Source organism: Rhamphochromis sp. 'chilingali', assembly GCF_963969265.1.
Source record: "Rhamphochromis sp. 'chilingali' genome assembly, chromosome: 8".
In the NCBI taxonomy this organism is placed as follows: Eukaryota; Metazoa; Chordata; class Actinopteri; order Cichliformes; family Cichlidae; genus Rhamphochromis; species Rhamphochromis sp. 'chilingali'.
The window spans coordinates 20,203,990-20,228,404 of record NC_137935.1 but is presented as its reverse complement, the minus strand read 5'-3'; the positions used below and the strand labels follow the sequence as shown (position 1 = coordinate 20,228,404).

At 42.4% G+C, this 24,415-nt stretch overlaps 2 protein-coding genes across 2 annotated transcripts; one reads left to right on the top strand and one right to left on the bottom strand.

The window, feature by feature from the left end:
• Positions 1–171: 171 nt before the first annotated feature.
• prpf8 (pre-mRNA processing factor 8) lies at positions 172–15,957 on the bottom strand. The gene is made up of 43 exons (XM_080888566.1): positions 15,725–15,957; positions 14,887–15,040; positions 14,602–14,770; positions 14,328–14,492; positions 14,011–14,229; positions 13,703–13,915; positions 13,395–13,520; positions 13,137–13,242; positions 12,673–12,863; positions 12,393–12,512; positions 12,085–12,274; positions 11,841–11,960; positions 11,480–11,614; positions 11,241–11,370; positions 10,931–11,127; positions 10,465–10,671; positions 9,955–10,118; positions 9,701–9,827; positions 9,182–9,374; positions 8,853–9,040; positions 8,513–8,751; positions 8,275–8,421; positions 7,928–8,138; positions 7,695–7,811; positions 7,331–7,578; positions 7,051–7,230; positions 6,829–6,964; positions 6,370–6,539; positions 6,054–6,183; positions 5,788–5,934; positions 5,529–5,689; positions 5,212–5,403; positions 4,851–5,088; positions 4,570–4,698; positions 4,300–4,413; positions 4,012–4,185; positions 3,706–3,899; positions 3,331–3,570; positions 2,183–2,324; positions 1,948–2,088; positions 1,713–1,852; positions 1,226–1,428; positions 172–778 (listed from the first exon to the last, which is right to left on the bottom strand). The coding sequence occupies exons 2-43, from the start codon at positions 15,029–15,031 to the stop codon at positions 624–626; spliced, it is 7,053 nt and encodes a 2,350-aa protein (XP_080744692.1). The 5' UTR covers positions 15,032–15,040; positions 15,725–15,957; the 3' UTR covers positions 172–623.
• A 432-nt stretch (positions 15,958–16,389) lies between these two features.
• On the top strand, positions 16,390–21,465 carry LOC308400703 (arsenite methyltransferase). Its single transcript, XM_080888568.1, has 10 exons — positions 16,390–16,689; positions 16,965–17,098; positions 17,453–17,603; positions 17,678–17,814; positions 17,912–17,981; positions 18,085–18,166; positions 18,261–18,392; positions 18,464–18,606; positions 18,768–18,890; positions 19,148–21,465. The coding sequence occupies exons 1-10, from the start codon at positions 16,654–16,656 to the stop codon at positions 19,223–19,225; spliced, it is 1,086 nt and encodes a 361-aa protein (XP_080744694.1). The 5' UTR covers positions 16,390–16,653; the 3' UTR covers positions 19,226–21,465.
• The last annotated feature ends 2,950 nt before the right edge of the window (positions 21,466–24,415 follow it).

Here is a 24,415-nt window from a genome sequence, read left to right as displayed (position 1 = left end):
TTATTATGGGGATACCAATATGCTTAGGCAAGCGCAACCAATATGAGTGGTTCAAGAGAAAGCAATTTGACCTCTCAAAACAGGGGAAGTGAGCCAGAAAGTCCCTGTCCAGCCTTACTTCCCCTCTGGGGGCCAAAAAAAAACCCCAAACCTGACATTAACACCACACTGTTCATAAAAATTGAGATCTTTATTTAAACTCAAGCTATGGTGTGACAGGATGTACAGTACACATACAACACAGTAATAATGGGGCGTTACTGGCATGAAAGAACAACTTTCAGTTTCAATTCTCAAAAGAGTGAACAGTAAGCATGTCATTTCCCCTTCCTAAACAGAGGTCTGATCAAATATTATACCAAATTACTGTGTACTGAAAACTACACAAATGCACATGTGAGATGCCACAAAGACTGAAGTAGCCTTACTGTAATAGAGGGGAGGGTAGAGTAATATCAAATATCAAAAAGGATCCTAAAGCCTTTACATTAAAAAACAAAACAAGAATTCCATCATCACAGTTACATCTTTTTCAATAGCAATATTACAGGTTCTGAAATCTGAGCGCCACATAATTCTGGCAGAGCTTTCAACGAAACAGGTCAAGTGCAGCGCGTCTGCCCTCAGGCGTACATGTCCTCGCGGTCGGCATTGTAGATCTCGCCCTCCTGCAGAGAGGCAAAGTTTAAGAAGTGCGAGGGCCGGTGGACTTCGTGGTAGAACTCCTTCGGGTTGGCCAGCTGGAGGTCGTACTTCATGTTTGGATCGTGGCGCACGCCTGTGGTAAAGGGAATTGACAGGTTTATTATTAGCATATATAAATAACTAGAGCAGGGGTGCCATAAGGCGAGCGACCAGAACTAATTTTGTCATTTTACACATTTATCATGTAGAAAAAGAAGGCATACTGTTGTATATCTTACATTAGAATATGTCAGGGATTAAACGTTTAGCTAAATGTCTTCACATTTTGCCTAAATGTCCAGCCAATTTAAGGTTAAAGTGCAAAATGAGTTTCACATCCCTGAATCTAAGTAATTGTGAAGCAAATCTGCACACTAAAAATCAATGAAACAGACACTGGGGCAGTGGAAACATCAATGTATCCTACTGATCATTCAAAAAAAAAAAAAACAAGAAAACAAAACGTTGCACTCAGGGCAGATTTGGCAACAGATATATAGCAAGCAATACTAATATAAATACAAGAGCTTTGAATACTGACCCATGAAGTTGTAGTTCCAGGAGCACTGGCCAGGTACCATGAAGAAGCCCAGGAAACGATCAGACAGCAGCATCTGCACTCTTTCATAGTGAGACGGTAGGTAACCTTTGGGGTTGTTGCCCTTGTCCGTGTTCTGGCGACCCCATTCGTACCCGCTGGGTGTCAGCTTGTAGGCTGTGAGCGTGCATGAACCTGGGGTGAAGCTGAAAAGCACAGACAAGACACTCTTAAGTACAAGTCAACTATGTCTGAAAATACAGTTATAACTACAATTTCTTTTAAAGAGTCTGGTGCATTTTTAAGATTTATTTTAGTAATTAAAGAGTTTTTTAATAAAATTATAATATAAATAAATGGATTTCCAATAGAATCACTATACTGCGTATTGAACTTGCAATACTTTAAAGTCCATTCAAGTTAGTTTCTTTTAAACTGCTACAGATTTTACCTTCCTACACTCTTTTCATAGCAAAGTAATAAAGCCTACCTGCAAGTAATGATGATGGTCTTTTCTCCATCCCATGAAGGGTTATCAGCCATGATCTTGGCGTGGGTAGTGACATCCTGTGGGGACAGCTGTGGCGATTCATTGGGCTGCGTGTGAATCCAGCCAAGGGGTTCCATTTCCTGTTTAGGGAAAATAAAAATAAAGCTTTAAAGCTGGAACAAAGCAACCAGCAACGCTATCATGTATCAATTGCTAAGAATAAACCGGAACTTACTTTCAGGTATTCATGACCAGGCAGCTGGTTGGGCAGGTGGACAGTCTGGTGAGTCCCCCACTGGGGCACCATGACAATACAACGGATCTCCTTCACCTGGGGGTTGTCAGGTGGGCTGGTGCCATACAGGTAGCCTGCAATCTGGAACAAAATAATATGGTCAGCATATATACCTGAGCATGTTGTTACAATGGGCTCAGTTGATGAAGTGATGTGTAATATGATGAATACATACCTGTGCTCGCAGATCTGAGATGCAGATGAATTTCTTGAGGACATTTTTGGGCAGGATGTAGGTGTAACCCGTCTCCTTGATGTCATCAGATGAGACGTAGATGTGGTTGGTTCGGAGATGAAGGTTCGCAGCAGATATGGCCCTGACATGGGGGAAAAAAAACAACAACAAACAAACATGATTTATAATAATAATGGATTGGATTTATACAGCGCTTTTCAAGGCACCCAAAGCGCTTTACAATACCACTATTCATTCACTCTCACATTCACACACTGGTCTTCCTATTAGGGCTGCACGATTTTGCATAAAATGAGAATCACGATTTTTTGGCTTAGAATTGAGATCACGATTCTCTCACGATTTTCTTTTCCAGTATAAATATTTATTGCACTTATTAACTGCACATCAACTTCGTAACAGTTGAGACTGAACATAAAAACAAATAAACATAAAAACAACAAATGTCTCACGTTTTGTTGTTGCCGCAAAATGTTGTACTGCTTGAAATTCCGTCTCCACCGTTGCTCGACGCTGCGTGTATAGAGCAGGTAGTGCAACAATAGAAAAATAGTTGCGGGACGGCACTGTGTAGCATTTGTCTAGGGTGTTGATCATTTTCCTAAATCCCTCGTTTTGCACAGTGTTGATGGGAGCCATATCTTTGGTCAGGTGATAAGTAATAGCCTCCGTAATTTCTTTGTGCCTGCGGGAGTTCGACGTGTATAGGGAAGCGCTGTATAAGGTTCCCGTTATTGATGTATGGGTGGTTGACCGGGACGGATTTTCTCCTGTCACTTTCTCGTCATCCCTGACGTGCTCTCCGTTGTTTTTTCCCTGCTAATTTTAGCATCACATGGCACAGCTTCTGTATCACGTGGTATAAGACTCCGCCCTTGTCATTTGTTGAGCAGGAAGAGTGAGCGCTTGTTTTCATGCAGAGTACGTCCCGGATCAAAATGCGGTACAATCGTCGTCTTTTTTTTTTCTTTTTTTTTTTTAAATCGTTGTCATTTGGAAATGAGATCTCACATAAGTATGAATCGCGATTTTCTAGCGATTAATCGTGCAGCCCTACTTCATATTTTACTCAATCACGAGTGAGCTCTTAAAACAAAGTCTGAACCCCACAGAAGCTGCATTCATACCTGACTCTCCATTCAGTCTTGGATGAGAACGTCTGGGTCTCGTAGTTGGAGGTGGTGGAGGTGATGATCTCGTCTCCATGCTTGTTGACCGTGCGGGTCTGTGTGGCGGTAAGCTGCGACTGTTCTTTGGTCTGTTTCTCGATCTCAGCAATTTGCTGGCGCTGTTGAGACGGAGCTGAGATCTCCATTCCCAGGATGATGTCACGGATCTCAGACTGGGTCAGTGAAGCTACGTTCACACTGAAAGGAGACACAGGAAGTATTGACCACAAAACTGGTTATATTTAGCTCCAAGTTACAGAAAACAAGCAGCTATTTGAGGTACATACAGCAATTAGTTTGTGCAAAACTTGGGAACTCAAACTGAAGACTTACTTGTTCTTTTTGCCATAATCAGCCAAAATTAGATCTTTGAGTTGCACTTCCACCTTGATCCACTCCTCATCAGTGAGCGTGGGCCAAATGTGATGGGGCTCGGTGATAGTTGTTTTGTCAGGTTTAAGGATCACCTTGGCACGGTCATTGTTGACGTGGAGCGCTCTGAGGATCAGGATAAGTCGAGAGAAGGCCTACGGAGCAGACAACCAAACACAAACTACTTACACAGGGAAGAGAGTAAGGGGGCTTTAACAAAAAACCACCATCATTGTAAAACAATTACAACCCTGGTGTGAAACTCACTGTGTAGGACGAGATGGTCTTCAGCCAGTCATCATAAAGGTTGAACAGCACCATCTGTGGTTCTGTAGCCTTCAGGATCAGGTCTCCAAACTTCTCCACTTTCAGACAGGCCTGGAAGGGCAGCTGCAACTCCGAGCCTTTGATCACAATGTTGGGGAAGTCGAGCAAGTGGACCTGCACAGGGAGAACAATGCATCACAAACTGGAAAAGTGCTGCAGTCTGGTTTCACCTTTGAAATATTACACTGAGCTAATCTTCTAAAGTTTTATTAGCATAAAGAGTCTCACCTCCAGAGGGTCGAGCATGCCCTTCCTGGTCACAATGATCTGTTTTGGCTGCTCCTCCACTGGGAGGGAACGAATCAGAGCAGCCACTTCCTCAGCTGTTTTCCACTTGGCCAGCTACAGAGATTTAAAAAAAAAAAAAAAAAAAAAAATCAAGTTAAACACCTTTGATAAAAAAAAAAAAAAAAAAAAAAAATTAACTTACTAACTAAAGCCTTATATTTCATATCTCTGCCACAAGCTATGCTGTATTTCTGAGTGTAAGGGATGTACCTGTCCCAGACGTTTCTGCCCAGCCCACACAGAGGTGTGAATGATTTTGAGGAAGAGCTGACCGGTCCTCGGGTTGAAGATGAAAATGGCTCCATTGATGGGCTTCGTGGTCAAGTTACCCTCAAAGGTCTGTTGAAATAGGTGGAGAATACATGCGACTACATTTTTTGCATTTTTTTTATAATAATATTATTATTATTATTATTATTATTATTATTATTATTATTATTCAAAAGCAAAATACGCTTTACTTTCCTAGAATTACAAAAACACCCTTTTACCTTGTGGATAGTGACTCTGTAGACATTCGTGTCATCCACAAACCAGATGATCTGGTTGGAGAACAGTTCACCGTAGTTCTGTGAGGACAGGTACGGCTCAGTGGGCTCAGAGGAGTACAGCTGCAGACCTTTGCGGATGCGTTCCCTGAGCACATACAGGGCAGGGTTGGCCTTCATGATCTTAGCCATGGCCTGCTGGATCAAAGGCTTGCCTCCAGGGAACCAGTTACCATACGCACTACAAAACAAGAACACATAAAATGCTGGGTTTAAGTAGATGCTTAAAGATTGAAGATAAGAATCTTGTTTCCTATCTTCAAACAAGACAGTGCTCAAAACCTGGCCCTTAGACAATACTAACCTGTGGAGGTTGTAGGCCAGATCAATAGCAATGAGCACCCCAGTGGGAGAGGGGTAGATACTCATGTTGTCTGTGGTGTAGTCGAGGAACTTGGCCCTGGCATAGCGCTCGATGTCATGGGAGTCATAGTCACCCCATCGGAGCTGAATGTCAATCCAGTACTTCTGTGTGGTGGTGCTGTCCATCACGTCCCTGCAGGAGGAAGTGAACATTTCAATTTAAACAAGATTTTCACTTTTCTGTTTTGGACCTCATTATTCTATTATAAACTAATGTTTCATCCCCTAAAAAACTTAAAATCATGCTAAAAGTCATACTTTGAGTCAGCAAGCAGAGAAGGCCGGGAGACGTTCCACTTGTATGATGCAAAGAGAAGTATGTCAGCACAAGATGAGTTCATCTTGTAGGACTTCCTGGGGTGGATGGTCTCCTTCTGCACAGTCTCAATTTCCAGAGCATCCAACTCCTGGTCAAACACCTGAAAACCAGAATCAGAAAAAACATACAAATTTACGTTCTGACTTGCACAATAATTCCTGTGCTGAGGAAAAAGTTTGGTAAATGAACAGAACCTACCTGACAGAGATCCATGACAATGCTCTCATGGATCTTCTGCCACAAGTGAGCCCTGAAGATCTGAATGAGGGAGATCTTCAGCGTTGGGATCTTGCCGTGCATGAAGATTCCTGTCAGGTCAAGCTGCACTTGGAAACCCACATACACCTAGAAATAAAAACATACAAACTAAGCCACTACAGACAATCTTTAGTTTTCCTACACAACAAAGACTCATATGTTCTGTAAGATGTTTCTTTTCCTCTCTGGTTCCTGGTTGTACTTACATTGGCTCTGTTGATGGTGGGTGACCACCAAAGAGTGAAACGACGGTTGGGGATTTGGTTGAGACCAGATCTCTGGGCATTAGTCAGCTTCTTCCATTTCATGGACTCCTCAAAGCCACTGGCCTTTTCCCTAAAACGCACAGAGAGAGAATCTGTTTTTAAAGGCAATTAATTAAATTTATGACAAATTAGTTTCCTGGCAGTTATACACTCGCCAAGTGTATCGAGAAAAGCACACAAAGTGATCCAAGTGTAAAGTCTATTGTGTGATGCTTGCAATATAATTAATTCCTGTAAACATTTAAAGTGCTCTCACCAGAAGAGACCCTCCCAGGTGGGGAAATAAGTGCCTTTGAAGAGTGTGTGCTCCAGAATGCCCTCCACGCCACCGAGCGCCTGGATCATGTCTGTGCGGTAGTTGTTCAGGTTCCACAGTTTGCCATCGTGTCTCTGGTGTGTCCACCAGAACGGATTCTGCTTCAGCACCTGCAACCAAGGAAGAAAATACAATTAATAGCTGGAAATAGCTAAATGATAAACATCATGTAATAGCATACAGACACGTGCATTACAAATAAAACTGTAAACAGTCTTGTTGATCGGTAAACCATTAAAGTCAACACAACTGCTGCAGAGTGCAACTGAGACCAAGAGTCCCAACTATTTTTAATCTGCTTGAGTTTACTTAGAATGCCTGAATTATTAAAAGGCACTTCATGTTTTTATGTAGAATCTTAACACTTCTGCTCTTTGCACATCGCTGTCTCCATCATACCTGGTACTGTTTAAAGTCAGTTCTGACTCTCCAGCCTTTGTCATAGGCCAGTGTGTGTCTGTCCTTCTGGAAAAGAGTGTTGATCCTGGGGATTCCTCTGTCCCAGGAGTCCTCCAAATCCTCCAGAGTTAGACGCCTAGAATAAAGATGAAACACCGGTTATTATGGTGTCTAAACTAGCTGCAGTGAGTCCAAATCAGATAAGAGAGTAATCTGCTCTACCTGTTCTGGGCAATGGCCTCCTGTCTCTTGAGCGCATACTCAGCCCAGACCCTCTGAGAGTCGATAAACTCGCTCTCCCACGGCTGAATGTAACGATACAAGTTAGGGATCAGCTGGTCTTCTTCGTGGCTCATTCCAGACCTGAAGTGGGTGATGCCCACATCTGTCTGCTTGGACCACCTGTTAAAGAGTGAGACAAATGAGTGTGTGATTGGTCAAGACACCACAGCTGAATGAATTTACAGACTAGAAGTTCACACAGATCTGCAAGGAGACCTACCTCAGGTCTGACTGCGGGATAAGCACGTGGCCCATGGACAACATGCCGAGACCACCCAACTCTTTGGGAGTGTAGAAGACCACGGGAGGGAAGCGGCTAGGCATTTTGGAGTTGAGACCAATCTTAATACGTGTCTGAATCTTGTTCTCACACTTCACCAGCAGGTCCAGTAGCTCCTGTGTATTTACCACAGCCTCACGGAAGTAGGTCATCAGACCAATCAGAGCTGTGTTCCACTTATTCACAATCTGAAGATTAAAAATAGAGAAAGTAGTAAGTTTTCCTTGATCTAAATGCAGCTATAAAAGGATCAATGAATGTAACAATAATACTCTAGTTTATAAAAAGCAAGATCTCTGTTAACCTTGGTGAATGTGGTGGATCCAGAGGCCATCAGGATCTGACGCACTCTGTTGTGAAAACGCTGCATTGACTCATCATCCACCCGCAGGAAACACTGTGCTGTCCTCTCTTTGGTCACCTGAACAAATAAATACAAATGTGAACTTCAAGCCCATTTAATCAAAAAAGGGAAAGTCTCTTTAATTTGTTTTCCAGACACTATAGCAGCAGGTTTGTTAGCATTATAAATTTCACCTCATTCTGCAGGTTCCAGACACCATCCTTGTGAGTGAACTCCTCATAGCTGGTGCGACACTTGGGAAGGATGCGGCACTCAAACCCACACATGTTGAAGAGCAGGTTGGGGTTGTCTTTGCTGTACACGGACACAAAGCTGTTCTCCCACTGGACTGTGGTCACAGACCTGGGCAGGCGATTCTTGATGTCCCAGAACACTGCGCGTCCACTGGGAAGATTATTTGGCAAGTTCAAGCCATTTTTCATAAAGTCTAATTTTCGTTATGTGCAATATTCAACAAAGATTAGATCTACATAACAATAATCTACAAGCTTAAGAGTGAAAGGTTGAAAGAAAAACTCACAGATTCACATCATGCTTCATCAGCCTCATCCGGGCATCACGAGGCCAGCACTTCTTATTGTTGTAACCCACAATGTTCTCGTTGTTGGGGTCCGGGTGCTCTGTCAGATACCTCTGAATCAGGTCCCTGGCCTCATCAGCAGAGAATCTAGAGCCACAAAAACAGTGACATCACTTAAATGTGTAAAAACAAACAAACAAGTGAGAAAATGTCATCTTATCACTTAGTGCAATCCTACCTGAAGAAGATGTGGATGCGGTCGATGTAGCGGCAGTACAGTCGGATTGGGTGAGCGCTCTCCGTGGCAGTGTCTTGAAAACTGAGGAAGTCGTTGGGCATCTGAGGGGGACCAGCCATCTCACTGGCACGGTGCAGGCCGAGAACCAGGAGGTCCATCACCAGACCGTAGTACTGCACGATGAACGAGGCAAACTGGAGACCCCTGATGATGCCGTAAGAGTTGGTGTGGTTCATGTCCTATGTGAGAGGAATAAAGATGTAGAGAAACACTCAAAAAATAAATAAATCTAATCAGTTATCTTTAAAACTCCTATATGAAAAGAAATAAGCACCCTTACCTTGTAGTTGATGACCACGTTGTTCTTGGCTGTCATGTAATCAGCAATGTTGTGGTCAACGATAAGACGCAGCAGCCTGTTGAGCAATGTCAGATCAATCTTCTCGTACATCTTCTCATAGCGGGACTCGAGCATCACGTTGCACTCTCCTTCTCCAGTCTCCCACACGTCCTGCAAGTTGTTGATGCCTGAATAGAATAAAGGAGTATTTAAATAAAGCTGAAAATGTCATCACATTTGCCCACAATGTTATTCAAACTGAGATTATATTGTATTCTGGATCCTTTCTGAGATACTACACAACACAATCAGCTATATTCGAGTCTTACCTTGGCACCACTTGTAGACCAGCAGCGGTGGTGGTTCTGTATCAGCAGGTTTGATCCAGGGTGGGAACAGGCGTCTCTTGTCTGCTTCATACCACAGGTACTGGTCCAGGTAGGCATCAGTTATCTTCTCCAGGGGCTCCACATCATACACTGGCACCAGGTGGCTGTACAAGTCCATGAACTCAATACCCACCTGCAAAAGAAGTAGTCACTTAGAAACTAACAAACGGATGTGATGAGAAGAAAGACTTTTACAACAGAGAAACTCAAGGCTGTAACAGAAATCAATTCTTCTGGTGGTTTCCCAAAACGACATCCCAGTAACTATGTATCTACACAGAAGCTAGGAAATACTGCCTCACATTTATGTTACTTATGTTTGTAAACTGACCAGTGAAACAAAAAATAAATTAGAGCAATACATTTTCTTCTAGTGTTCTTGTCTACTGTTTAAAGCCAGAAACATCCCTGTTAACTAAATGAAACTCTTAGAAAGTATCCACACATCTTCTCCCTGACCTCTTTGAAGGCTCTCTGTGTTAGCAGGTGACGCTTGATCCTGGAAAGAGCCTCGTGAGGGTTGTCGTAGGCCTGCTCTATGAGCCCGAGCTCCTCCCTCTGACTCTGGTTCAGACGAGACTTCACGCTGGAAGGATTTAGAGTGGACATGGAAACAAATTAATAATAAGCAAAACATACTCTGGCAATTCTGCTACCTGATGTGAGAAAATATGCATCGCTAAAGTTAAAGGCAATGTTCTCAGCTTGCTTACCTGTATGCTTCTTTGAGCCTCTCCAGCGCCAGGATGAGCAGCTTGGTGTCATGTTTGTAAGACAGTGGGGGGAACGGGATTGGTGAGAAGCGCCGACTCTCCAGCCAGTGCACAGTGGTGGTGTAAATGGCCACGGCCTCTTCTGCAGTGATGTAGGGACCATCCTGTAAACAGAATACACACACTTTCAATTATATGGCAGAAAACTAAAGGATGCAGCCATTTTTTTACCTTTGATACAGAGATACAATGAGACCTGTTTTCGTATATTATAACATCATGTAATAATCAGAAAAGTGTCTGAATAGTAAAGGGCCAGTGGCAAACGCAACCAGCAATCAAAGAACCACTATTCACTTTAATATTCCTCCAGTTCTTACGCACAGGCAGGCAGTCCAATGCAAGTGCGCCTTTGTAGGAGGACAACAATCATCATTTCACCTTAAATGCGTTGACAATGCAGGGACTTTACTAGAGTTCTTTTTTTAAGATTTCTTCTTAGAGTATTACCTTCAGGTAGTTGTGCTGTCTCTCCTGTTCAGCTTTCAGGTACAGACGGGTCAGTCTGCCCAGGTTTTTCTTGCACACCGTCTTATCCACAGTGGCTCCGCGACGGATTCGCTCACGGTTGTAGTGGGCTGTGTTGGTCCACCAGTCAGCTTTGGCCTTCACGTATCGCAGAATCATGTTCTCAATAGGAGTAGGCAATCCAGGTACCTAAAGTGAAAGAAAAAGATAACATTAGATATTTTCTTCTCACTTAAATTCTAATTTTTAACAATGTTTGTAGTATCTTTGTGAAGTTGTTCCAATATCTAATCAGTGCTTTCAATACTGTTCCCTTTATTATCCAATTACCTGATATTTTATTCATGTTATCAAGAATTTCACAAATCCTTATTTTTCAAACCACAGGCCATCCATTCAAACGTAACAAGACACTCAAATGTCAAAAAGATTCCTGAGGAGACCTGACCTTCCATGGGATGTTTGCTTTCCAGCACCTCCAGGACTCGCTGAGGTGCTGCAGGATGGTTCTGGCCTTGTTCTGTTTGATCCCCTCAGGCATCATGTCCAAGATGTCATGCATCACAGCCGCACGCAACTCCAGGTCAAAGTGAGACTCCACACGCTGTTTGGTCACAGTCTTTGCAACACCCTTCGAGTGACGTCCTGCAGAGGAAATCAAAGCAAAACCGCCGCTGCTGCTGAAACTGCTACGGTTTCCCTCAGAGAATAACTGACTGTGTCAGAGAATCACACAAGTAAAATATGTATGTTCAGACCTTCAAACTGTCTGGCCAGCAGATTTCCGAGCCACCGCTCCAACAGGGGGGTGATGCCCCTCATGAAGAACAGCCACACCCTCCAACCAGGGGCCCAGAAGCCACAACCTGGACCCTTGCCCACAGGACCCTGAAAACACAGACAAGATTAAAACTTAAATGTGATTGTGGAAAAATATTTATACAGAAAACAGCTTCACCTTAAGTGTGCAAATTGTTAACATGGGGCAATTACTCACGGTATTGAAACGGTAGTAGATGAGATGCTTCAGGTCTTTGCACATCCGGATTTGTCGCATCAGCTTGTACTTGTACCGGTACATGCCTGTGAGCTGACCCACATGAGCGAAGATGTACTGCAGTCCGTCAGCCAACTGCAACACAGAAACACACCTTTGGTCACATGTGCAAATCAATACATAAAAATAACTACTGAAAAAAAAATTCAAATAAAATCTTATGAACATGAAAAAGATTTCCCAAAATCCTTTATCAATACAAAAGATACATCCTTGCATTTTATACTGCTTTTCATTAAAGAGCGCTTTTACCGCTACCCTATGAAAGCAAAGCTTGGCCAATTTCCACTTCACAACTAACCTGGAAGGCATCAACATTTCCCAGTCTGTACTGCACGTGGCTGTCAACCACCAGCTTGCTTAGACGGAGAACCTCTCTGCACAGATGAAAGGCATTGCCGAATCGCGACTTCTTTCTCTCCTGAAGGAGGCAAAAAACAGTCATAGGTCAGCAATGGTCAAACGAAGTGCACTTCATACTAGAATACAGTCAGAGACTTAACAAAAACAAAATGTGAAGTTAGATCCTGCTCTGCAGATTGTACCTTTGTGGTCAGTGTCTTGACAGGCTTCAGGTTGAAGTTGTAGTCCAGATGCAGGTAGTTGAGGTTCTTACGATGGATGAGCAGATTGAGCATGTTGTAGCCCTGTCTGCAAACCTGCAGGCCAACCTCCACCCAATCCAGCTTTGTGGACTGGAAGAACTTTGTGGCCTTAAAGGAGCGGAATAGGTATCTACAAGACAACAGAGGGATAACTTTTACAGATGAACTTGGATAATGAGCAAAATAAATAAAGGTTTAATTAAAAATGCGTGAAAGCAGGATATCAAAATAAATCCAAGGATGCACACCTCTTCTTCTGGGCCTTGGGTGGTCTGTGTTTGAGAGCATTGAGCACGTAGTACTTCAGCAGTTTCTGGTATGACACACGTACTTTCACTGGCTGTCCAGCAGGGCAATGCTCGCGGTACCTATAAAATATTTTAGCAACATATGTTTAATACTTATCAGACTTTTTTTATTTTATTTTAACCCTAATGCAAAACAAAATCTTCCACACAGCCAACATCTCTTCAAACAGTAAAGTACTTCAGATTTACTCCTGTCCTAACAGCTTCACAGTTTGCTCACCAGTTCTTGATCAGGGGGATATCGATGGCACGTCTTGTTCGGCCAGATCTGAGGTTGAAGGGTCTCGGCGCCCACAGGAGAGCAATGCCATTGGCTGTGTTGTCTGTGTAGAGTGGGGTTTCTTTGAGGAAGGGTTCCACAAACTCAGCAAGCTCAAACTCCTCATCATCATCTGGCAGAGGCTCCTGACTCTGAGAGGTCACAGGAAAAACAATGAATCACTTTTAAGGGCAGAAGGGCTGGAATTCAACAGACTATAAAATAACTAGAAGAGTTATCTGAATGGTGAAAGGTGATCTGCAGCTGCAGCTGCAGCCAATAATAACAAGTCACCATTCATTTTACTATTCCTCCAGTTCTTACGCACAGGCAAGCAGTCCAATGCAAGTGCGCCTTTGTAAGAGGACTTTGATGCGGGGTGTTATTCACCAAAGGGAGACAAGTAGATAATGTGCAACACTTACCTTAACAGAATGTCTGTGTGAAATGGGGTTGATCAGTGGGTCAAAGTAAAATGCAGGAAGATCGGGGTCTTCTGTTTTGATAAAAACCACATTTGGTGTGTGGTACCTAGGAAAAAAAAAACAAAAACGTCACAAATGTTGCTTTTATATAGCCATTATGAAAAATAAAACAAATCTATGACATTTATAAGCGATGAATGTCTCTCCTGTCTTGAATGAAAAAGGATTTTTCAGTCAGCCGGTATTTCAAGTTCTCACCAGGTGAGGTGGACGTGGTGGGGCAAATTGTTGTACAGGTAGGGGAAGCCGATTTTGTACTCTGTCCTGATGGGCTGTCGGATGATGATTTTGTTGATGTCGTTGAACTCGTTCCAGTCTTCATCCCTACAGAGGATACAGAGGAACCAGTTAGGACACAAAAACGCCAGCTTCTATTTTCACATTATGTTTGGAATCAAACAGCAATATCAAACAATTACAAGAAACATTTAAATTCTGCACTTTATTAACATTAATAACAATAAGTCTTTAGAATATTCATTTTATAAAAGGGCAAAAGAACATACTGGAGGTTGATGTCTCTGACCAACGGCTCAAACTTTGGTCCTCCAGGGATGGCCATGTTTAAAGCCTTGGACGTGAAGAAAGCCTTCAGGTCAAAGAGGTAAAAGTAGTTTCTATCAACCAGATCTGTCAGAAGCTGATTGGCCAGACGGTACAGTGTGGACATCATAGGCAGTGTGAACTGCCAACGACGATAGGTGGTCCCATTCACAAACCTGAGCAAGACAAAGATAAATCATCAATTAATGTTTTAAGCAACTTATCAGTTGAATATGTAAACCTGTCTGTGAAGAGAGCCATGGCTGCTTACTTGGCTGTGTCCTTGAGGGGCTGATGTTCATAGAACCAGTCCACAACTGAAGCATCTTCCTCTGGATCAAGCTCCATCTGAATGGCCTCCAAGGGTTCCACATCAAGAATATTGTCAGCGTAGTCCAGTGGCGGCTCTTCATCATCAAAGGGTGGAAAGCGCATTCTTTTGAAGTGCCGACGATCTCTTTTCTCACGACGCATCATGATCCACATGGTGCTGGGATTAAAATCGGGAAAGAGACAAATTTACATTTTATTGAATGGAAATGATCACAGTTGGCTTGAAAGTTTTCAGCAATAGAAACTCTCCCTTACCCCCACTGTGAAATGTAGACTGGCTCAATGACCCAAGGGATTTCATTGACAAATGAAATGGCTCCAGTGATGTGATAAAGCACGGGCACATCTCGAATCTGTTCCCAAGGCATCGGCATGTTTTCCAACAGCTTCAGCACTGCATGGGGCATGTACTTGAGGGCACTGTTCAACAAACAGACACAGAACAAGCATATGAAGATGTTATCAAGAAGTAAAAAAAACACCGACTTTTGTTAAGACTTTTAAAAAGGGATAAAGGAGTCATCTTTACCCAAGGTAGACCCTCTTGTCATGGCGAAACTTTCTATTGGTCATGTCTCCATGGTCCCTGATGATCTTGCGGACATGTTCAGGTGGCATATCTTCCTTCTGAGCATCCACAAAGCCAAACTTTCTCTTTTCTGAGTAGCGCTTTGCCTGTAACTGCTGCCATTTTCTTGCTGTAGAGTTGAAAGACATTTAATAATCGCAAAGTTAATCTTGTCCATTTGTGACAACATCTTTGCTAAAAGCTCAAAACATGGAAGTCCCGCTTTAGTGGATACAAACAACATACCCTTCTCTTGTAATTTCTCCTCAGACATGTAGTCTGGGACAGGTGCAGGAGGGGGCACACCAGGCGGTACAGCAGTTGGTACCCCTGGTGGCACACCGGGTGGCATCGCTGCAGGGACCCCTCTGTAAGGAAAGGCAGCTGCCATGGTGCCTCACTATCCAAAACAAAGACAAAAACCAAGGTATTAAAATAAGTGAGGTTTTTGATTATAACTGTATATAATCTAAACCCTGAGGAGAGAGGCGTTACATGTCAAAAAACCCAAATTACATTTAACTGAAACAAAAAACTGATCAGAAACATATTACACTGGCACATGAATTCCTTGTCTGGCTCCTGCAACCCACAGATTAAATAACAGAAGCCACAAAGTGAACGCGTGTGCTTAATGCCTTGCAAAGTCTAGAAAATAGAATGGCCTTTGACATAAACGCCTTTCAAAAATAAAAACTAGCTTCTTAATTCGGTAGAAAATGCATTTATTTCACATTAACTCATCTGTGTAGCTTCAACATCTTCGTGCTCACAGTTGATGAGCTAGCTAGGTTAGCCTAACATGGCCTCCCGGATGGCACAAAACTGCAACAGCAAGGCGAACTTTGCCCGCGTTTAACTGTTGTTAGCTCGTCCAGAAACAGCGTAAACTCGGGATATCATTCATAAATGGCTACATTATGTTACATGTAACACATTGTACTTCACGCCGCAGCACCTGTTATTAATTAGGCCAAGCGTGGAGGAAGCGGCAACTTCGCCAACTGCTAAAGCTAGCACGGTGGCTAACGATTGGGTGAGAGGTAAAACTAAGCAATAACAGAATGCATTCAACAACACGTACCTCGCTTACTTCACTCCCAGTGTTTCTTATCGTTGGATAAAGCCTTAACCCGCACACAGTCAGCTAGCACAACATTTCTTTCTTATTCTCCGTGTTTTCCGCCTCAGTGTTGGGTTGATGTGCGCTAACACAAAACTGCATAGACGCACGACGGCGGACACACGATGAACGAGCTTCAGTAGTATTCACAGACGGCGGTTACGTCCGATATTTCTCAACCCCCGGTAAAGAATCTGCTTTACGTCAGTAAATATGCGTAGAAGTTAAACAAGCGCAATTTTTGCGAATACCCGTATGATCCCGTTTCCGGCGCACTACTGCCCCCTGCAGTGTTGGAGTGCGATCCTGTAAAGTTTGTTGCTTAAACAAAAGCATGATTTGCTGATTTGTTGTATTATTTAATCACATTCCAAATATTTCATTAGTTATTTGCTTCTTGTTTTATTTCTGACCTGAAGTCATTTATTTCTTTCGTCATTTCTCTTTCGTCCTTTGTACTCCTCTCTAGGGACTACAAACACAAATGTAAATCTCCAAAAGTTGATTCTGTTCACCTGGACGTAGCGTTTTGTGGGAGAAACGTTTCCTCACTCATCCAAGTGACTTCTTCAGTCTCACCCGAGGACAGTCTGGAGACTGAAGAAGTCACTTGAATGAGTGACGAAACGTTTCTCCCACAAAACGCTACGTCCAGGTGAACAGAATCAACTTTTGGAGATTTACTTTCCTGGCTGATTGAGAATGCATCAAGACAAATGTAGATTGCTTTGCCGCCACCCCCCGCCAAAAAAAAGCCGGTCACGACAGACAAACAATGATGCCTTTATTGTGAAAAGACCACACCGGAAGAACGGCCAGACGTGACCCCACTGTCGTCTTTCACACCATTTGAATTTAGTTTTTGTAATTTTGACAGCTTCTCGGAAGAAATGGCGACCAGTGAGGACGTGCGGGAAAATGTGAAGGTACTCTAGTCCTGAGTGTCGCCCAGACACTGCTCAGCTTTCTGTTCATTCACAGTTTATGGACATTTTTTTTATTTTGTCCACAGTTATTCGAGCATTGCAGAATAGTTGCTCGGGCGCCATTAATTTATAACCAGTGGAATTTCTTTTGATTTTAATAAGTTTCTTTTCAGGTTATTTTATGTATTCTGCAAAAGAAAGGTTTGCGGTGTCAACTTTGCTGTACGTTGTCTTAATAAACGTGCATGAGGACAGCTGTTAATGTGGCTGTGCAGAAATACTACGGCAAGCGGCTGGAGTCCTCGGGTGATCTGCAGACAGGTGCCGCCTCCTGCGGATCGTCCTGCAGACCAGCGCCCAGAAGTGTTACCGAAGCTCTGAGTGAGGTTCACCCTGAGGTGACCAAAAGGTGAAATCTCGCTTTGGAATCATAAGCAATTAAAGGTGTTTTTATTCTTACCAGATATCAGCAGTGAAAAAAACACAAATATGAATTTTTCCAAACTTCATTTAAGAAAAGCAAGGCCAAACACAATCACAAACTTTAGACATCTTACTACCAGACACCACATCTTTCCATAGATTTTCTTCCACTTATCCTGATCTTTTCACTTTTGCTCAGGCTGGAAGCATTTGGTCAGCTGACATGGAATAGACCCAGACAATCAGATTTTTGAGATTCCCACTTATGGGATCATTCTGTACTGCCTGATTAGAGACAACAGGTTTTCCTGTAATGACTGGTGTTATTGGCTCTCTTCAGGTTCTTCGGCTGTGGTCTTCCATTTCCAGCAAAGCTCGAGGGCTGCAGAGTCCTGGATCTCGGCAGTGGCTCCGGCAGAGACTGCTATGCTTTTAGTAAACTGGTTGGGCCGAATGGACACGTGACTGGGATCGACATGACACAGGAGCTGGTAATTACAGGTTTCTGCACAGATGGCACTTGATGTCTGCCCCTTCCTGATGTAGTTAATTCATGTTCTTTTAGATCACAGCAGCTCGTCAGTATGTTCAGTATCATCAAGATAAGTTTGGCTATAAGGAGCCCAACGTCACATTTGTCCAGGGCTACATGGAGAACCTCAACGAAGCTGGCATTCAGAGTGACTCCATGGATGTAGTGATGTAGGTTTAAATGATGTAGTTGTGTTGGGTGTCAGGTGAAAAAAAGGAGCTTTAATTTGGTTGTTAAAGTTTTTTCCCCTCTTTGTAATCTCTTCAGATCCAACTGTGTAATCTGTCTATGTGCTGATAAAAGAGCGGTGCTGCAGCAAGCCTACAACGTCTTGAAGGTTACCCTGACGAATCATCATTAACACAAATAAATGTTAACATGTTGTCACACACACACAAAGAAATATAGGAATACAAGGTGCACTCACTTATTTCATACAGGAGGGAGGTGAGCTTTACTTCAGTGATATGTTTGCCAGTAAGATCATCCCTGATCACATGAAGCAAGACGCAGTCCTGTGGGGTAAAACAAACACTACTTCTAAATCCAGTTAATTCAAAGCCAACCATCTCTGCCGTCACCGATAACTCTTCAGTCCCCGTCTCCTCTGACTTAGGTGAGGGGATGGGCGGCTCTCTGTTTTGGCCCGATCTAATCTCATTGGCCCGCAGCATGGGTTTCAGCTCTCCACACCTCATCTCAGCGAGCCACATTGTGGTCTACAACAGTGAGCTCAAAGCAAAAGCAGGTAACAAAGAGGCACATTTTCAGACAGCATTCACTCTGATTTCACAACTGAGCAAGCTCTTCATTTTGTAGGCGACATCAGTTATGCTTCAGGCACTTACAGGCTCTTTAAGCTGCCCAGAAGTCCAGCGATGTCAAACGCTACTGTGACCTATAAAGGGACGTTGGCAGAATTCCCAGATCAGCTGGACTTTGATTCCTCCCACTGCTTCAAGGTATAAAAGGCACCCTTTCTCTTATCAGCATGTACGCAGAGACATTTATTAACCTGCTTTTATTCTAAAAACACAGGTGATAATTAGTCTGGAAGTGTTATGGTTTTTAATTTCAGAAAAACGACATATATATCCAATTAAACTCTTTTCCTCTTACACAGAAAGACGTAGCAGTGCAGGTAAACGGAGAGATGGCAGCAGTCCTCCAGAGTTCCCGTTTCTCCTCCGACTTTAAAATCCAGATGTTGGATAAACAGGAGTCCAAGTCGGAGACAACGCCAGAGGTATCCAACACCACAAGTTCACTGTGGCTAAAATGCTTTTAAATTTTAACTTTTTACCCCTTGAGAGCGAACTAAGAAAAACTCTTGAAGCTCTTTTCTGAGCTGAGCGGTCGTCAAATCACGTTTTTAGTGATATTGACTGAGATGTCAGAACTCATTATTAAAGGTACAGGTCGTTAATTGGTGTTTTGATATGGGAAAGAGTTAACGCTTCAGTGTGCTTAAGTTATGATATTAACATAGTTTTATCTTCTCAGTATTGCCACCTCAACCCATTTCTGCTGGCTGACAAACTGGGATCCTCCGTGAAGCAGTGCTCTAAAACAAGCAAATGAAGAGGCAAGTGACTGATCTGAAGGCTTAACAGAAATGTTATTTTTGAATTTTGGCTTTATAAAGACATAATTTTACTAACTAATGGGGAATCTTGTAGATAATCTCACAGATCGTGGCCAGTGACGTGTCTCCATATTTCATATTTAGACATAAAATGTATTTTTGTAGAAAACAAGTATGTTTCTCTGTAACACTATCAACTCAGAGTTTGAGCTTCTTTATGCTGATGTCATAATTACCATGTGAACAACAACATTTACAGAAGTGGAAATAGAAATACTTAATGACATAATAACCCGTGTTTAATATTTGACATGGAATTTTACAACAGCATAATAAAACGACTGCATTATAGGGGATTTAAACAGCAACATTCAGGTACTGAAGTGGATGCATGACGAGCAGCTGCCGACAGGCTGACAGTGTTAAAAACGAAATGACGTAAACATTCAGGGGTGTTGAAACAGAAAAGTGTCGCACATGTTTAACATCTTTACCACCATAAAGGAGTTGTTTATTTTAAGGAACTAAAACATGTTTAAAGATGCCGCACACTTTCTCATATCATAAGGAATACATGAGCTACAACTCTGTTGTATAATGTATTAAGGCACTACAGTACACATAAAAAAAGAGGTCAAAAACAAACTTTTTATCTTATCTTTCATGGGCAGTATTTTAAAGTGTTTTGTAAATGTTGTAAATGTAAATGTTGTATTCTCATGTGAAGTGTAGTGACGTGTGTGTTTAAGAAGTTTTGAGTGTATAGTATGAAATGAAAGACATTTAAGTAACTGAGAAAGTTGATAAAGTCTTAACATTTTCAGCTCATAAAAACATCCAAATGCACTCAGTGGCCACTTTGTTAGGTACACCTGCTCAACTGTACAAATATTGAATCATCCAATCACATCACAGCAGCTGGTTATCTCTTGATGTTCAAACTTAGTGTCTGAATGTGAAAGAAAGCTGCTTTAAGTGACTTTGAATGTGATGAGATTGTTGGTGCCAAACTGGCTGGTCTGAGTATTTCAGAAGCTGCTGATCTGCTGGGATTTTCCCACATAGAAATCTCGAGGGTTTACAGAGAACGGTCTAAAAAAAGAGAACATATCCAGTGAGTACTCAGCGTAAAAATGCCTCGTTCATGTTGGAAGAGAATGACCAGACAGCTTCAATCTGAAGCTGAAGGTAACAGTAACAAATAACCATTGGTTACAATCAAGATATCTAGAAAAGCATCTCTGGGAGCACAGTATCTCAAACCCTGATGCAGATGGGCTACAGCAGCAGAGGACCACCAGGGCTATGCGACCAAATTTTTCAGTGGTGCGACTAAAAAAAAATATTCGGTTGCACCTGTGCGACCAACTGTTCGGGTAGCAAAAAAAAAAAAAAATCTGCAACCTTCCCTGTGGTCAACAACAGACACACATTATGCCCCTATCGTGGACTAAACCAATCAGAGATAGTCAGGGGCGGGACCTCTCTGATTGGCCGTGGTCCAGTTGAAAGTGCAGGTAGAAGTGGGAGGTGAGTAGCTTGAATAAAGCGATATCAATTCATTAAATCCTGAATCGACTTTTAAATATAACTGTGTTTGGCCAGAAACGCCAGATTCTCAGATTAAAGCTCACAAAACCATTTCAACAACAACCATACAGCAGATGAGAGCAGGTACACGGATTCCACACAAAGACGTAAACACAGAACGGACCAACGCATCAGAATCAGCTTTGTCTTTCTCGGCTTTCTCACCCGACGGCCCGTAGACGGACACGCTGTCGGAGCTTAACGATCCTGATGCGTCCGGTCCGCGCTGTGATTACGTCTTTTTGCGCTGATTCTGAGTTGCAGGTTTTGTCTCTCTCCAACCAAAATTCACCGAGCCAGCAGCAAAAGAAGCAGCAAACTGCGCTTCACATTTGACCAATGTCGTCATGAATTTTGCTGTTTTGCTTCCACGACTTATTAAAATCACACTTCATGCACAGCTGGCTCTCTCTCTATCTCTCTTTACTTCAAGAACAGTTTTATTCATTCGCTTATTACCCACCAGTCTACCGTTGTTTATAGCGCTGTTGGCTGCTGTCTTTTTCTTTTTTCACTTAAATGACCTCGGATAAGAAAGCCTATTTTTTCTGTTATTCAATACTGAAGAAATTTAAACTTTATATGCAGAACATTGTAGAATATTTTTAAGGTTATCTGCTATAAAAAGCCAGACCAGGAAAATCTCCTTCATGTTTTTCTGTGTTTTATTCTCAGTTACATTCACACAAAGGCATCTGCTGTGATGTTCACAATTCTGATGAAGTCAGTACTGATAAATGATCAGAATTATAATATTTCTGACTGTCTGAGGCTAAGTTGAATCGAATCGGGACTTTGAAAACCGGAATCGAGTGGATTATAGAAATCAGTGATGATACCCAGCCCTAGTGAGCAGCCTAGGCATGACAGAAGTGGATGTAGCTGTAATAGGAAAAGAACTATTGCTAACTTTTCTGTTAAGTTAAGGCCTGATCCTTCTGAAATTCATAGCCAGTGCTCTGACACGGTGTCATCAATCTTTGAATGTTGAAAAAGCACAGTGTATTGTTAAGGTTCAAAATATTGGGGATGGAGACAAGAGAAAAAACCACAATAACAACACTGGTCCGGCCGGGTTGAGTCAAACGATGATTTAATGATCACACATGTGGGAGATGGACACTGATGTTGTGGGGATGGAGCTGGACTCCCTCAAGGTGGTGTCGGAGAGGCGGATGCTGTCCAAGATAAAGACAATGTTGGATAACACCTCCCACCCACTCCATGACATGTTGGTCAGTCACAGGAGCACATTCAGTGAGAGACTGAGATTACCGAAAAGCACCACTGAACGACACAGGAAATCATTCCTGCCTGTGGCCATCTCCCTGTACAACGCATCCACTTAACACACTGTTTGCTGCTACAACTACACATGTTTCTTTTCCAAATATTTATTTATAAGTGACTTATGTATGTATGTATGTATATATATGTATATATTGTACTATTCTTAGTTAGCGTATTGTCTGTCTTGTCTTAATGTTGGTTTAAAATGGAGCACTGTAACAAAAAATAATTTCCCCCAGGGATCAATAAAGTATTCTGATTCTGATTCTGATTCTGATGCAGACAGCCTCAAAATCTCAAAATGGTGGAGCATTGCTCAAACTTTTATAACCTCTGGTGCCTCCACCTTATCATAAAAAGCCTAAACATTCACATGCTCTCTCTCACACAGCGCCTAAGCTACGACCTTGGCTCCCTGTTTATCTGCTCCTGCTGAAATGGGGCAGAAAACTCCAGCACACTCTGTTCTCTTCTACTCAGACAAATTAGACAATAACCTTCTGCGAACAGTATTTCTTATAACTCAGCAATATAATGCATCATAAAACAATATCATTCATTCACAACAAGTCAGCAATTTAATGTAATGCAAATCAGTTTAACTAATGCAATAGTTATCAGCTTCTTCTAATTCAGGAGAATAATGCAAACTAAAACTACATAATAATTCACAATCTTTAATTAGGGGTATAACATGGCATAAAATAATATCATAATTTTACAGTATCCAGAAAAACACATTATATTATATAAATTATTATAAAATTTGTGTGCGCCTAACTTTTGTGCCCATGGCAAAAAGTTAGTCTAGAGCCCTGACCACACTGGGTGGCACTCCTGTCAGCTGAGAAAAGGAAACTGAAGCTTCAGTTTACACGGCTCATCAAAAATGGACAAGAGAATGTAAAATGTTACCTGGTCTGATGATTTCTGTTGCGAGGTTTAGATGGGTCAGAATTTAGCGTAAACAACATGAAAGCGCAGATCCCTCATGTCTTGTCCCAGGGATTCAGGCTGCTGGTGGAGTAGATGTGTGGGGGATTTTTCTTGTCACAATTTAATGTTGCCTGCTAACCTTAACTACAGACTGTACCTTCCTAAGTAGGGTTGCAAAGGGGCGGAAAATTTCCGGTAAATTTCCGAAAAGTTTCCGGTAAATTTCCATGGTAAGTTAAGCTTGGGAATTTTGGAAATATTCCATATTGGAAACTGTCCATGGAAATAATGGGAATTATGGAAATTAATGGGAATTTAGGAGAACGAACTGGGAATATATTATTTCCAAGCATAAATATAAACAGAAATCATAAGAAAACCTCCATGCAAAATGTTTTCAACAGATATTTAAACAGATTTATTTGTAAGTACAGTAGAATAGAACACGTTTCAATAACTTGTTTCATGGATGAATAAAAACAGAAATGTTGAGTTCAATATTACCATCCCCTAACCCCGCTCATTCAAAAATGCCCCCTGTCCAAAAATCTCCACAAAGTCCCATTCAAAAGGTTAAATGAAAAATGCCACTTATCCTCCAAAACGTCCCATTAAACATGCAAATCTTCCTTCAAGCAATCCTCTTTTCTCATTTTTGCTCAGTCAATAGACTCTTCCTGGACCTCATCATCATCCAACAACATGTCCACTTCCTCAGCATCCAACTCTGAGTCTTCCTCTTCAGTGTCACTTTCCAGCCTTGTTGAGGATGGCTCTGTGTCAGGCTCAAAGAGCCGTAGGTTTGCCCGAATGCCGACCAGCTTTTCCACTCTCACATTTGTGAGCCTGTTGCGAACCTTTGTGTGGGTGTTCCCAAACAGTGACCAGTTGTGCTCGGAGGCAGCTGATGATGGTGGGATTTGGAGGAGAATGGAGGCTACAGGTGCAAGGGCCTCAGATTCACATAGTCCCTTCCACCAGGTGGCTGCAGATATGTGCTGGCATGACTGCCATATTCCATCCCCTTTCCAAAGGCCTTGCTTTGTTCGATACTTTGCCAAACTGCCTAGAACTTTGCCTTTATCGAGACCCAGGTGGTCAGACATGGCTGTAATGACCGCATAGGCACCGTTGATCTCTTCCCCAGAAAGTATGCCCTTGTCATATTTGGGGTCCAGCATGTATGCTGCTGCATGCACTGGCTTCATGCAGAACTCCCTCCGCTGTTCCAATGACTTGACCACAGCCGTTTCCTCTGCTTTCAGTAGTAGGGAAGTGGGCAGAATTGTCTGGATTTCTTCTTTGAGTTGTGCAAAAAGGCACTGGACATCTGACAAGATGGCACCATCCCCCTCTATCTTCGCTATTGC